The sequence below is a fragment of the Paramacrobiotus metropolitanus genome, unplaced genomic scaffold, assembly GCF_019649055.1.
Source record: "Paramacrobiotus metropolitanus isolate TYO unplaced genomic scaffold, Prichtersi_v1.0 Parri_scaffold0000155, whole genome shotgun sequence".
NCBI lineage: Eukaryota > Metazoa > Tardigrada > Eutardigrada > Parachela > Macrobiotidae > Paramacrobiotus > Paramacrobiotus metropolitanus.
Genome location: NW_026570375.1, coordinates 161,117 through 173,710, shown reverse-complemented (window position 1 = coordinate 173,710; position 12,594 = coordinate 161,117). Strand labels below are relative to the sequence as shown.

Here is a 12,594-nt window from a genome sequence, read left to right as displayed (position 1 = left end):
AATTGTAGGGTATTCCTATCAACAGGAGTATCCTCCGCGATAAGAGTGATATTCCGAGCGTGACAGCTCACGGTAACTGGTAATCAAATGGTGGTTAAAGGATGAACGGCAATCTCGCAATCCGTGAAGTTAGCATTAATGTAAGTTAGGTTAAAAACACTTGTGTTTAATCAATTAAACTGAACATAACTGCATGAATAACATGAGCGTGGATACGGCAGTTGTATTCCACCCTTTACCGGCACTAATCTGTGTTATGCTGCAATGAAATCAGCATAAATGATATGACAGTGCCTTTGTAGCTCTTACTATCGGGACGGGATTGATCACATGAATCGGCATGATTCGCATCCAGGATCGATAAAAGGCTGCATATAATCTCGCAACCAGAAATTGTTTCCCCAAGTCGCAAAAGAAGCCATACCGTACTACATTTGCACATCCGTTACAGACGTGCTCCAAATAGGCTTAGTTATACCGACTGGAGCGGTCCCGTATTCCCAGTTATATGCCTCTGTGCGGTTGTTTCCTGCCATTGGGATATATCCAGTTCTGTACCACCTCTTTCAATACAGTCATTTGTAAATGCAACCCCGTCCCGCTTCAAATGATCAGGTACACTGCGCCCCATATCCTGCACAAAACACTTATTAAATCACGAACGCAAAGAAATAAGCATCGTGAACCCCGTAAAATCGTGAGTTCGCCGAGTCATCGGTGACGCCGCAAACGCCATCGCAACAGCCCTGTAAATAGGTCACGAGAGTTCTAATAAAATTCAGAGTGGCGATAGTCCTAGAAAGAAGGTGCAATGATATTTCTGGTACCGCATGGCGAGGCTTTGTACGTCAACCAACACCTGACAGCTTTTTAACTCTCAGCCCTCAAAACCGCGAATGTCTTCCAGCCGTGAGGGAAATTCTAGTTGGTGTATAGATCGGTGGTACTTCCAGTGTCGTAAGCGATTTAACCGTTCTCCAAGCGCAAGGCGAAACAAATTCCGGTTGCTGTACTGTACGAAGGACGGAAGTAAGAGAACGCAGGCGCTTTCGATTTTGCAGCGTATTTGGAGAGTGTGCCGTGTGATTGTAACATTTTCAACAATTACAGATACTGCCTGCATACAGATACATTGTTTGTTTCCTCTGTTTAATACCTACACCAATCAGGATTGCTCTGCACAAGGAGGTAGACTACTTCTAAAAAGGAGAAAAACGACTCGACAAGAACATGCTTACTTGTTGTAGACGTCTGTAAACTATGATGTTGTAAAATTTCTACTTTTGATTGAAAATGTGGAAGTAATTTTCTTCGAATAAAATTGTAACCGAAATTTATCCGAGTCAAAGGTTCCATTGTGTAATTTTTCCAGCGCGTCAACTTTTAATTAAGTGTTTTCCGCAATTTGCAACAAAACTGGTTGAAACAATAAAATTAATTTTATTTTATAAGGCGTTCAGCAAGTGAGAGCAAAATTTAATATTCTGCAGGTTTACTCGTGCACGATAATTTTTCCAGCGCACTTTCTTTTAATTAAGTTTCCACAATAACAAAATTTCTTTAATAACGAAAAACTGCGCATAGCTTTGACGATAACAACAACAGCTTTTCGAAAAGCATCCATTATTCGTTGACCAGAAAAACACAGTTTTTCAACAAATTAGGCAGACGTAACAACAGCTGTAGCCACATTTATTCGTCAGCCATCTCACCGTCAGCAAACTCGTTCAGGCCCTTAAAAGCGTGACGAGGAACTGACAATCCGAATCATGGAATTCTCTTTGTCGCGCTTGATGTGATGCGGATGACGCAGTTCATGCACGCCCTTCCAGTTCTTCCACTTAGACGCTTCTTCCTGGGTGTTGTCGACGTCGATGTTAATGTCCACGTTGGATTCAGCGGCACTGTTGTCGGTAATGGGGGGTGACCTCGGCAACTTCACGCATCTGATGCATGAGTCGGCGGAAGATGTGATGGGGGAGACACGGATGACGCAGATATTCTCGTTGCCACTCTTGTTCTCGGTGGGCATGGTCTCCATGTTGGAAGTGCCGGTGGCGGTCGTGGCGTGGTCGATAGCGGACTCTTCTCCGTGCTTCTTGTACAGCTGCACCTTCAGTTTGCGGATCTTGTGTCCGGGAATGATGACGGTCTTGTAGTCGCCTTTGGAGGTCATGGCTTCATCCTGGAATTCGTCATTTTCGGCACTGGGGTCCTCGTCGTAGAGCAGACCTGCCAAAAATTATACCGCGACCGGTCAGAAACGGCTTAGGTGCCAAATGCTTTAAAATTTACTGTTAGAAGCTGAAATAAGTTTTTTTTTTAATTAAGTAACTCAGTTTAATCCGCCGTACCGGCACGGCAAAGATGTTAAATCTGCACATTTATGGCGAAATTAACAAGTTATTATGTATAAAAAATTATATTTAAGTGCTTAAAGAGATAATGTTGAACTAAGGAAACTAATAAATGGAGTTCAGCGGAAGTGGTTTACGGGGAAAAATCAAGGCAAAAATTCTAGAAAAATTACGGAATGCCGAATGAACCATACCTCCGCGTCCGTAGCCGATTCCACCTAAACCGTAGCCGCCAAGACCGCCGTAGCCGAGAGTCCCAACACCACCGTAACCGAGTCCACCATAAGTGCCCAGACCGCCGTAACTACCCACTCCGCCCAAGCCGTAGGTACCGTATCCACCGATTCCACCCAAGCCGTAACCCAGAAGACGCTCGTCAGGGATTCCTAATGAATCAACTCTGCTGCAATACTGCAATCTACATAGTACATATATTCTACTCGAAATATCAGCTAACGCTCCTGTCGTTATTTCTGGGTTAAGAAATCATTGATTTGATAAGTGATCGCTTCCTAAGCTTTTGCATAATACCAAAAATCATCAAAAATCCAAAAATTTGGAAAACTAGGGGCAACAGCCATGTTAAGAAATACATAAGTTATAATCGTTTCAATTTGAAATGATTTTTGAAATGATGATAAAACGCGCTTCAATTTGAAATGATTTTTTAGTAGCTCATAGTCTTACCTTCTCCTGACATGCAGCAACTGTATCCAAAAATGCCGAGAACGAGCGCAATCTGAAGTAACTGTGTAGAAGCCATCGTAAACCGTGATCTTTGATAACACACTACTCGTACGTTCAAATATTCTACGAGATTCACAGTGTTGGCACATAACTGATATCAGTTGAGCACAATGCGACATGGAAAAACCTTATATATAACTTTCGTATCTCACACAAGATGATTTCGTACTATGCAGCAAACAGTCTAAGCTGGTTGCGCCTTAAAGAAGATGCAACAACCACAAAGGTACTATGATGGTGGATCTAGGAAGAATCCACGGACAGAGACAGAAACGGAATCTATCCTGCAGAGTGAGCAGTGTTGTATACTACGAGTTATGCGGAAACGCAAGACACCCGACAATCAACTGCACACTTTATCCCATTCACATGACACTACAGAAGCTCCCGCAGCATTCGCTCCCGCAGCAGAATGCTGCGGGGCTAAAAGTACAGCAAGTTACTCAGACGACGATGGCTAGCAACTGAAGAATCTGCCAGACCGAAGATCTGGCAGATGGAGAAAATCACTATCGAAAAACAGCAAAACAACTTAGCACCCGCACCAGTGCGGGTGTGCGGGGAGGCCACTCCTCCTCTCAGTACCGTTCGCACTACCCGTGATGACAAAGCAAGAAACATAAATACTGCCCTCTGGTCCAAATGCTACATCCTCATTTAACCAGGGAAAGGTCCTGTAACAAGATAAGAGCAAGAAGCAAGAAACGGCAAAGCCTTTTGAGACACGCTCGGAATAACGGATTCTTTTAAAACGTTCTAAAGTAAACTTCCCATTCGTTACATTCCTGCACAGGTATAAAGAAGCGCTTTCCGCAGACTTTTCAGTTATCTGTAGCTAAGCATCACAGATTACAGGTCAGCGGCGACGGTGAGAGTATGCCAAATAATATTAATATTTCGTTTTCGCGCAATGGTTGCAAAACAGATATTATGTCGGTTTGTGGATGCAGTACCATGATGGCGCTGAATGATCTCTTGAAATCTTAATTCTAAGTAATTATGAATCAGTATCGACAATTCAGTAGCAGAGCCTTACTCACTCAGGTAGCATAAATACCGTAAAACGACCTCACTTTTGCATATAACATACTTTACCTTAAATTTTAATGTACTGTTTGTCGTTTTCACGTCCGAAAGATAGTGCCCAAGACCGTAAACTGAGCTAATGAATCATTAACATACCGTAATTCGGGTTTCCAGAAATTAAAAGTAAAAGAACGACTACTCTACGTGCAATAACTACTGTTGTCAGTTGTACAAGGAAAATGGTCTGATTAATGAACTTAATAAAAGCGATCGATGCGCCATTGCCGATGTTGCGAAAGATCGCTCCCGACTATGCTGATGGTCAGTCATCAAGGTCTCCCTTGCGATTGTGTCCTTTCAGTGACTTTCGTCGTCCGCTCCCATCGTTCCTAGGTAGTCCGCCAAAAGGATATTCCTGGTTATCGAAGGTCATTTTATTGTGTATAATAACTTCACCAGAGCGCTCTAGCCTTCGTGGTTTGTTAGGTCTACCGTAAGGCAAATGTTCTCGAATCTTTCGGCTGGTCGATTCTTCCGGATCGTAGAAATCGCTGCCTACGTTCCCGTCCTCCTCAGTTGCTGATTCGTAGATTTCCAACGTAAAATCATGATCAGCCACGTTTTCACTGGGCTGACTCGGAGCCTTTTCAGTATTTTTACGGCGACTGCGGTGTCGTCGAGCGGGAACTTTTTATAACGGATCAACGCATACAGGTGGCGCTGTGTACGTCAACCAACACATAGCATTGCGGCGCTTGAACTCTTCACCGAAAAACCGCGAATAACTTCCAGTAAAATATTTTATTAGCACAAGCCAGTTAGAATACATGAATTGGCAACAAATAGAGAATTACAATAACAAAATTTCTTCTAATTTATCCGCGCCTTCCATTGTCCCCAGCACGGAAGCCGCGTTGCCTCGCTGTATTTCGATCGACAGACGTTGACGTAAGAATTCGTGTGAGCGAGGTTCCCCGGTGTGTTGCTGTAGCCGCTTGCCGATTTCCTTTATTAAAGCAGATGCCGATTTTCCCCAGGGCCCGAGCGTTTCAAAGGCTAGTGCAGTAAAAATGTATCTGCCTTCAGAGGTACGCATTGAATCTGGTTTTCTTGTCTTTCGGCCTGGGCAGCGGCGGATCCGGCAGCTGAGGAAGTGGACTTGATATGGGACGGGGCGACAGTGTCGACGCAGGTGACGTCCTATGCCAGACGCATACCACGTTTCCAGGCAAAGGTCGTGCATCCGTCTGGGCGACGTTCAGATGTATGGGATGTGCCACGAGGTTCGAGTTTTGCTGGAATGCCCGCCGAAACCAATGATCGGCACACGATGCTGTTCAAAGCACCGTGTCGTCGTACTTCCAGTTGTGAAACTAACGGGAAATTCATGGTCTGAATCCAAACCGACGGTATTTCCAACGCCTGAAGGCGAGCCAACAATTTTCCGAGCACAAGGCGGAACAAATCCGGGTTGCGATACGAAGGGTGGACGTACACGGCGCCGACGCAGCCGTGCAGCATGTACATGCAGCACGCGACGGGCTTATCCCTGTCGTCGTACAATGCCACGCTGGGAAATTCATGTGACAGCATGTACTGGAACACCTTCATCCAGGACGGGTTCGCGAACCGGCATTCTTGGACAATCTGTTCGGCGTCCTCAGCTGTTAGGATTCCCAGCTTCAGGTCATCGGGTATCGGATACCTACAAGCCATGATTACCGTCATAAACGATTATTACTTTATGTGCGCTGTATTGCTCGACCAGTTTGCCCACAGGCACAGCGGTACGATCCTCCCGGTTCTCCGGATCCGGTCACCCGACTACTACCTATCCTACCAGAGTGGGAGTATTTGCCTGTGGTACGAACTTGAATATTATCCCGATGTCAGCAATAATTTCAATCAGTACTACTATAAACATCAGGAAGAAGGAAAACTGAAAAGACATCTTCACTCTCAAAATATGTTCTTTGGTAAAGCGTTAAAAACTCTTTGTCACATAGAAATCATTAATATAGTGTCACTTTAATACACGCTATGAAACAACACGTCCACCAACTTTCCGCTGCTGCTGATCACACAGCAGGTTTTCGATCGACAACTGTCTGAGAAAGGCGTAGAAACAGGTAGTCAGCACTGAGACGATTCGATGTCTCATTCATACTTCTTTAGATAGTTGAAGAAGGGAACTTCCTTAGCTGTCAAATGCCAAATGTGGCGATTTCCTTACCGCTGAATTGCGCAACTGCTCAGGTCGAAATTAAACAACCGTTCTCCTGTTGGACACCCTTGTGCTGGAGGTACAAGTTTAAAATCACGATTATAACGCGGGGCCGTATGGGCGCCACGCGTATCCTCGACAGCGAACAGCGTGAACCCGGATGAGGCTTTATTGCCGAATCTAATGCGCACCGTGGCGCAGCAACACCAGACTAACGAGGAAGGATTCTGCAGCCAGTGCAACTGTGCTGCAGATCCGTCAAAACAGCGCAGCAATGTGCGGGGTGGAAATCCCCAGAAACAGCGAATAGCTACTCAGGAGGGCGGAGCGTCCCGCCCTTACACGGTCCTCCACTGACAGCAATATTTGTGCAACGGTCGGATCCACATCTACAAGCACTTTGCAAATTATCGTTGAAAAAGTTAGTTTCGTTTTCGCGGTTTCGGTTATACCGATAAACGTCATATCCTTGCCCCAGTTAAAGAGTTCCGGCACGTTCCGCTGCATGGCCCAGAAAGCCCTGCATTGCTTGGCTTGCTTGGAATGTACAAATACCAGTAGGTGCTCACTGAACTCGGGGATATAATCGCGGGTCGTTTTGCTACGCACAGGTTTGCATACGCACACCGACGGTGTTGGCAATTTATCAACGACGAATTTCATTTTCGGGTATGAGAAACGGTTCTCCAGAATATTGCATGCGATGTGGTAAACCTGAATACACGGCAAAACTATAGACTTATAATTAATCTTGGTTTGCATAAATCTTTTTGAACCATAACATAAGTATAGAACCAAACGGTAAGATCGGTTTTACCGGCAAGCTGTTTGGAAATTGCTGCTCCAGCCATGGTAGGATGCTTCTTAATTTAGTCTTGGATAGCTTTATCTGACCCATTCCTCGAGCTTCGTTCAAAGCGTCAAGTTTGAAAAGTTTTATCGCAACATCACGCAACAGCTGCGTAAAACATGGAGCAGAAGGCTGCAGCTTTCTGCTTGGTTAAATTGTAAGTATTCGGGTTTACTTAACTCCAAAAAGGCATAAACAAGTTCTTTGTTTTAAACATACTGTACTACAGTGTACACAAGTCAGCAGTTTCAATGGTGCTTCCACCCTAATGCGCACCTGTACTGCGGGTGTAGTAAAACGTCGGGAGTACTTGTACGTGTGCACATTGCACAAACTTTTGCAATGTACAGTACTTTATTAGACCCAATTTAATAAATACATCGCGTATTACACAAGTAACAATAACAAAAATACACAACATCATTCTCGCTGAGCTAATTTGAAGGCAAAATACACATCTTCCCGCTCAACCATGTCGCTGAATGTACCGAGAACAGAAACTGCATTTCCTCCCTGAATCTCGATACCGATTTTCTGTCGCAAAAACTCCCCTGAGCGAGGGTTGCCTGTACAGTCGCTAATCTTTCTCGACAGATCTTTGAAGAATTTCTTTGTCAGTGGTCCGAATGTACCCGAGGTTTCCAAACGCCAGCGGTTGAACGTTGTAACGGTCTGCCAGCCCGCTGTACTTTCCTAATTTCCGATTTTCACGAATTTCCGCTGCGCTTCCCGGCACCCTGGACGTCTGGGCGATGTATGTTAGGGCAAAGGTGTCAGCCACGGTTACATCCCATACTAGCGGCTTGCCATTTTTCCAAGGGAATGCTGTGACTCCATCAGGCCGCTTTCCATCTCCTCTGTTTAAGCCTGCTGGCTCAAGTGACGATGGTACTCTTGCCGAGCACAATGCCCGCTTTGTAGCTTCGTTCAGGACGGCGTGGACTCCGTGCCTTCCTTTCGCTAGCTTGCATACCAAGCCATGGTGTCCGAGACTGTCCACTGTGCTGCCGCACCGACAAACATGAGGCTGGCATACGGGAGCTCCCAACCGCCGGGCCACGGCAATCCGTAAGTGAGTGTCCTCCAGCAAATTTCCGAATATGGATACAGGCAAGGCAGATAACCAGGCGCGCGACTCCGGTGAGGATGCAGCCAACAGGCGAGCAGAGGTAAATACGTCGGCATTCTCCATCATGCGGGATACTGTCTGGGTATGCTGCAGAGCTGTCCAAACCGACTGGAAACATCGGCTTTCCGTGCGGGGAGGTTCCAAGGAAAAACGATCTGACCACGCTTTTGTGAGCTGATAACAGCGGTCTTTTACTGCCGCGTCACCTGCTATGCTGCCAACCATGCCGGCTGCTCCGTGTACCGAAGAGGCGTAGGCGGCTAGCGCGACATCGGATGCGCTGATTAGTCCCAAGCCTCCAAATTTTGTAGGCAACGAGGCTTGCTCCCATACCGGGCCGGACATTGTCACGTTCGTCAGTTGTTCTGCTTTCACTCGGATAACTTCATCAAATTTTTTCAGCTCATCCGGAAATTGCCAGCACGGTGATGTTCTAAGAAGATACAACAATTTCGGCAGCGACAAACAGTTCTTAAGCAAAAACAGCGCCTGATGTGAAGGCAATATACCGAGCTGGTCGGCAAGCACATGTGCTTGACCAACCTTCCTCAACAACGCGCCCGAAACAGATTCGTTCAACAGCGGTGAACCCAACAGCTCCAGTTCCTCCGGTTTTGACAGTCGGATATCTGGTGCTACGTTCAGGATGGACTGGATTACGTGCTGGCGTTCTTCGGGAGATCCGCCGTCTACGTACAGCTCACACTTTCCTGTGTTCAACTGTAAGCCCACCGTGGCGGCTGCTCCTTGAATGTTCACTAAGGTGTCTTTCACGGCTTTAACTTTTGCATATCCACGCCGGTAAATCAGCATGATAACAAGAATAGCAGACATGCTAATCAGTTATTACTTAATCGCTTATCAATATTTTTTACAGTAACGATTTATCGAGCAGCAACTTTCCCATGAATTGGCTAAGTCTAACTTGTTAGTTTTTCAAAAGTATTATGTGAAGCACAATTGTAATTATAATGCAAAGCCTGGGCATCGTGCAAGAAGTACGTACTACTATAACACTGATATAGTTTGATGAATAGAAGACTATGCTCCGCCACCAATGGGAATGCAAAAGATCGCTCCAGACTGCGCTAATGGTCAGTCATCAAGGAATCACTACAGTAGAGATTGTGATTTTTGTGACTTTCACCTTCCGCTTCCAGTATTATACCAAATGGGTATTCCGGGTTATCGGAAATCTTTCAACTGTTCTCGATGGGGCACCCGATCTTCCGGACCTGCCTGGTTTGCCGAATGAGAGGATTTCTCGTATCTTTCGATTGCTCGATTCTTTCGGGTCGTAAAAATCGCTATCGACACTCTCGTCTTCTTCAGTTGCTGATTCGTAGATCTGCAGGTCGCAGTTATCGTCAATCAAGTTTTCGTTGTCCGGCCTCGGTGTCGTTTTGCGGCGAATGTGCTGTCGATCGGGAGCTACTTGAAGAGGATCACGATAAACACGTGGCGCTCTGTAAGTCATCCAGCACATAGCATAGCCGCGCCTGAACTCTTCCCCGCCAAAACCGCGAATAACTTCCAGCTGTGCTGCTAACGGGAAATTCATGGTCTGCATCCAAACCGACGGTATTGCCCGCGTCTGAAGCCACACCAGTAATTCTCCGAGCACAAGGCGGAACAGATTCCGGTTGCGATGGGAAGGGTGCACGTAGATGGCACCGATGCAACCATACAGCATGTACATGCAGTACGCGATGGGCACATCATTGCTGTCGTACAATGCCATGCTTGGATATCCATGGAACAGCAGGTACTGGAAGACCTTTATCCAGGAAAGATTAGCGTAATGGCATTCTTCTACGATCCGCTCGGCGTGATCAATCCTGAGGCGTCCTAGCATCAGGTCATCGGGTACTGGATACCTAAAAGAGTTTGACGATGCTTTTCGGTAAACGATTCAACTATCCCAATCAGTTTCTTGTATTTGAGGGAATGGACCAGCCGGTGATCAACTTCTTTCGTAAAAAAGTAAAATAACAGATAGTACATGTGCGCGATGCTTAATTTCGCTTTGAAAGCGGTTATTACTAATTAAGTACAAGATCTATACTACGCGCGGCGCCCCATAGTTTTGAGATCTCTATCACCATAAAACTTCTGGAAAAACGGACAACGCCATCAGATTCGTAATAGTTCAGAAGTGGCCGGCATGTGTTTTTTTTATGAAAATATCGAGCCGGCATCAAGCCGGCATCAAGACCAGATTGATCCAACCCATCTTAAAGGTCACCTTGAAACTTAGAAATATTTGCCTAGATACAATACAAAATACCAATTGACATAATTATCACACTAATTAAACCGAAAAATAAATAAATTATTGTACTTATTCAAACACTCGCGTTATTCAAACATTGCTGCCGGTGTTGCCGAGCTCGAAACAAGTTTAAAATTAACCGATATAAATTGTAAAAATATCAAATATAAAATCAATACGAAAAATCACTGGACGAGTGAGTGACCGAAACACTATCACCGACCACTGAGCGGAATCTCTAGATGAGTGGGTGACCAAGCTACCACCACTGACCAGTAAGAAAAATCACTAGACAAGTGAGTGACCGAAACACCATTACTGCCCACTGAGCGGAATTTCTAGGTGAGTGAGTCATCGAGCGGGCTTTGCTCTGCTCACCTAAAGGGCTCTGTGCACTGGACAGTAGTTGTAGCAGGGTCACATCCTCACCTAGCGATTTTTCTCCTTACCTAGCGATATTTTTTACTGGACAGGTTGAGCTCGGTCAGTCACTCACCTAGTGATTGAGTGCGTCAAAAAATCGCTAGGGGAGTACGTGACCGAGCTACCACCACTGTCCAGTGCCCAGAACCCGTTAGGTGAAAGAGTACCGAGATACCACTACTGTCCAGTGCACAAACTCCGTTAAGTGATCTAGTGACCGAGCTACCACTACTGTCCAGTGCATAGATCCCGTTAGGAAGATGGGTGACCAAGCTACCAATACTGTCCAGTGCACAGAGCCCGTTAGGTGAACGCGTGACCGAGCTACCACTACTGTCCAGTGCACGAACTCCGTTAAGTGATCTAGTGACCGAGGTACCACTACTGTCCAGTGCACGAACTCCGTTAAGTGATCTTGTACTGAGGTACCACTACTGTCCAGCGCAGAAACTCCGTTAAGTGATCTAGTGACCGAGTTACCAGTACTGTCCTTTGCTAGATCCCGTTAGGTAGGTGGGTGACCGAGCTACCAAAGCTATCCAGTGCACAGAGCCCGTTAGGTAGATGGGTGACCGAGCTGCCGATACTGTCCAGTGCATAGATCCCGTTAGGTAGATGGATGACCGAGCTACCAATACTGTCCAGTGCATAGATCCCGTTAGGTAGATGGGTGACCGAGCTACCAATACTGTCCAGTGCACAGAGCCCGTTAGGTGAACGTATGACCAAACTGCAATATTACTGAGCAAAATAGAGCAGGGCCTGCTAAGTTCTTAATGGGTGACCTATCTAGCACCACTGTCCAGTCTTAGCGTCCTTTTAGTTTGTAATGTGATACTCTCGTGGGTGATTAGATTCGGATGGTTTTTCGCTAAGAAAATTTAACAAAAAATGATCTGTAAAGTCAAAGTAATTGCGTTCGACTGCACGAAACCAAAACATCCATTTTTTTATAAAATTTTTGTTATCGAGCTCTTCAGATTTATCCGTTCTAAGTTAACAATCCGTAAAACCGGCCAAGGAGTTTAGAACCCAAGAAACGCGGAGGCGAAGCCGAGGCTGTTTCTTGTACAGGTATACGATACAATAATCGCAATAATAAATTTATTTATACAATGAGAAGCCATTATAAAAACCTGCAATTTACGATATCGCTACGTGCATCAACCATGTCAAATGGTCGAAATGTAAAGAGTTTGGCGTGGTGGGCCGTGGTACGGAGCGTATCGCAACCAATCAATCAGTATTTTTACCTGTACCATTACGCAAGAAATTAATCACCGGGCTGTGTGTACATTTGTCTGTAATGCAGCACTTTATTTGCAATATTTACAGAGACGAGCATCGCACACAACAAATGGATACGTTCGAATGAAAAATTTGTCCCAGTTGGCTTCTGGGGCACCAACCAAAAACTACGTTACACTACTATGTATAAATTCGTGCTATATGGAGTCATGGACTCTGGCTTTAATTCTCACACTAAAAAAAGCTCCTTATTAAGAAAATACAAAGATCATCCTTACCGTTGGAATGCACAACGGACCAAGTCGAAATTAAACACTA

At 45.4% G+C, this 12,594-nt stretch overlaps 2 protein-coding genes across 2 annotated transcripts; both read right to left on the bottom strand.

Annotated features, from left to right (window-relative positions):
• Positions 1-1,568: 1,568 nt before the first annotated feature.
• On the bottom strand, positions 1,569-3,541 carry LOC129599809 (keratin, type II cytoskeletal 1b-like). The gene is made up of 3 exons (XM_055498135.1): positions 3,045-3,541; positions 2,552-2,743; positions 1,569-2,232 (listed from the first exon to the last, which is right to left on the bottom strand). The coding sequence occupies exons 1-3, from the start codon at positions 3,118-3,120 to the stop codon at positions 1,736-1,738; spliced, it is 765 nt and encodes a 254-aa protein (XP_055354110.1). The 5' UTR covers positions 3,121-3,541; the 3' UTR covers positions 1,569-1,735.
• Positions 3,542-5,212: 1,671 nt separating this feature from the next.
• Positions 5,213-9,167, bottom strand: LOC129599826 (uncharacterized). Its single transcript, XM_055498154.1, has 3 exons — positions 7,837-9,167; positions 5,509-5,835; positions 5,213-5,330 (listed from the first exon to the last, which is right to left on the bottom strand). Exons 1-3 carry the CDS (start codon positions 9,165-9,167, stop codon positions 5,213-5,215), a joined length of 1,776 nt encoding a protein of 591 aa, XP_055354129.1.
• Positions 9,168-12,594: the final 3,427 nt, after the last annotated feature.

What these genes read in the sequence shown, in the direction of transcription:
- LOC129599809 (XM_055498135.1), bottom strand. Translation starts at nt 3,120, where the DNA reads ATGGCTTCTACACAGTTACTTCAGATTGCGCTCGTTCTCGGCATTTTT. An exon ending in TTGCTGCATGTCAGGAGAAG is followed by an intron (nt 2,744 to 3,044) that starts GTAAGACTATGA and finishes TTGATTCATTAG; the next exon opens with GAATCCCTGACGAGCGTCTT. An exon ending in AATCGGCTACGGACGCGGAG is followed by an intron (nt 2,233 to 2,551) that starts GTATGGTTCATT and finishes AATTTTTGGCAG; the next exon opens with GTCTGCTCTACGACGAGGAC.
- LOC129599826 (XM_055498154.1), bottom strand. Translation starts at nt 9,167, where the DNA reads ATGTCTGCTATTCTTGTTATCATGCTGATTTACCGGCGTGGATATGCA. An exon ending in CTGGCGTTTGGAAACCTCGG is followed by an intron (nt 5,836 to 7,836) that starts GTACATTCGGAC and finishes CATGGCTTGTAG; the next exon opens with GTATCCGATACCCGATGACC. An exon ending in ATTCAGACCATGAATTTCCC is followed by an intron (nt 5,331 to 5,508) that starts GTTAGTTTCACA and finishes CGTCTGGCATAG; the next exon opens with GACGTCACCTGCGTCGACAC.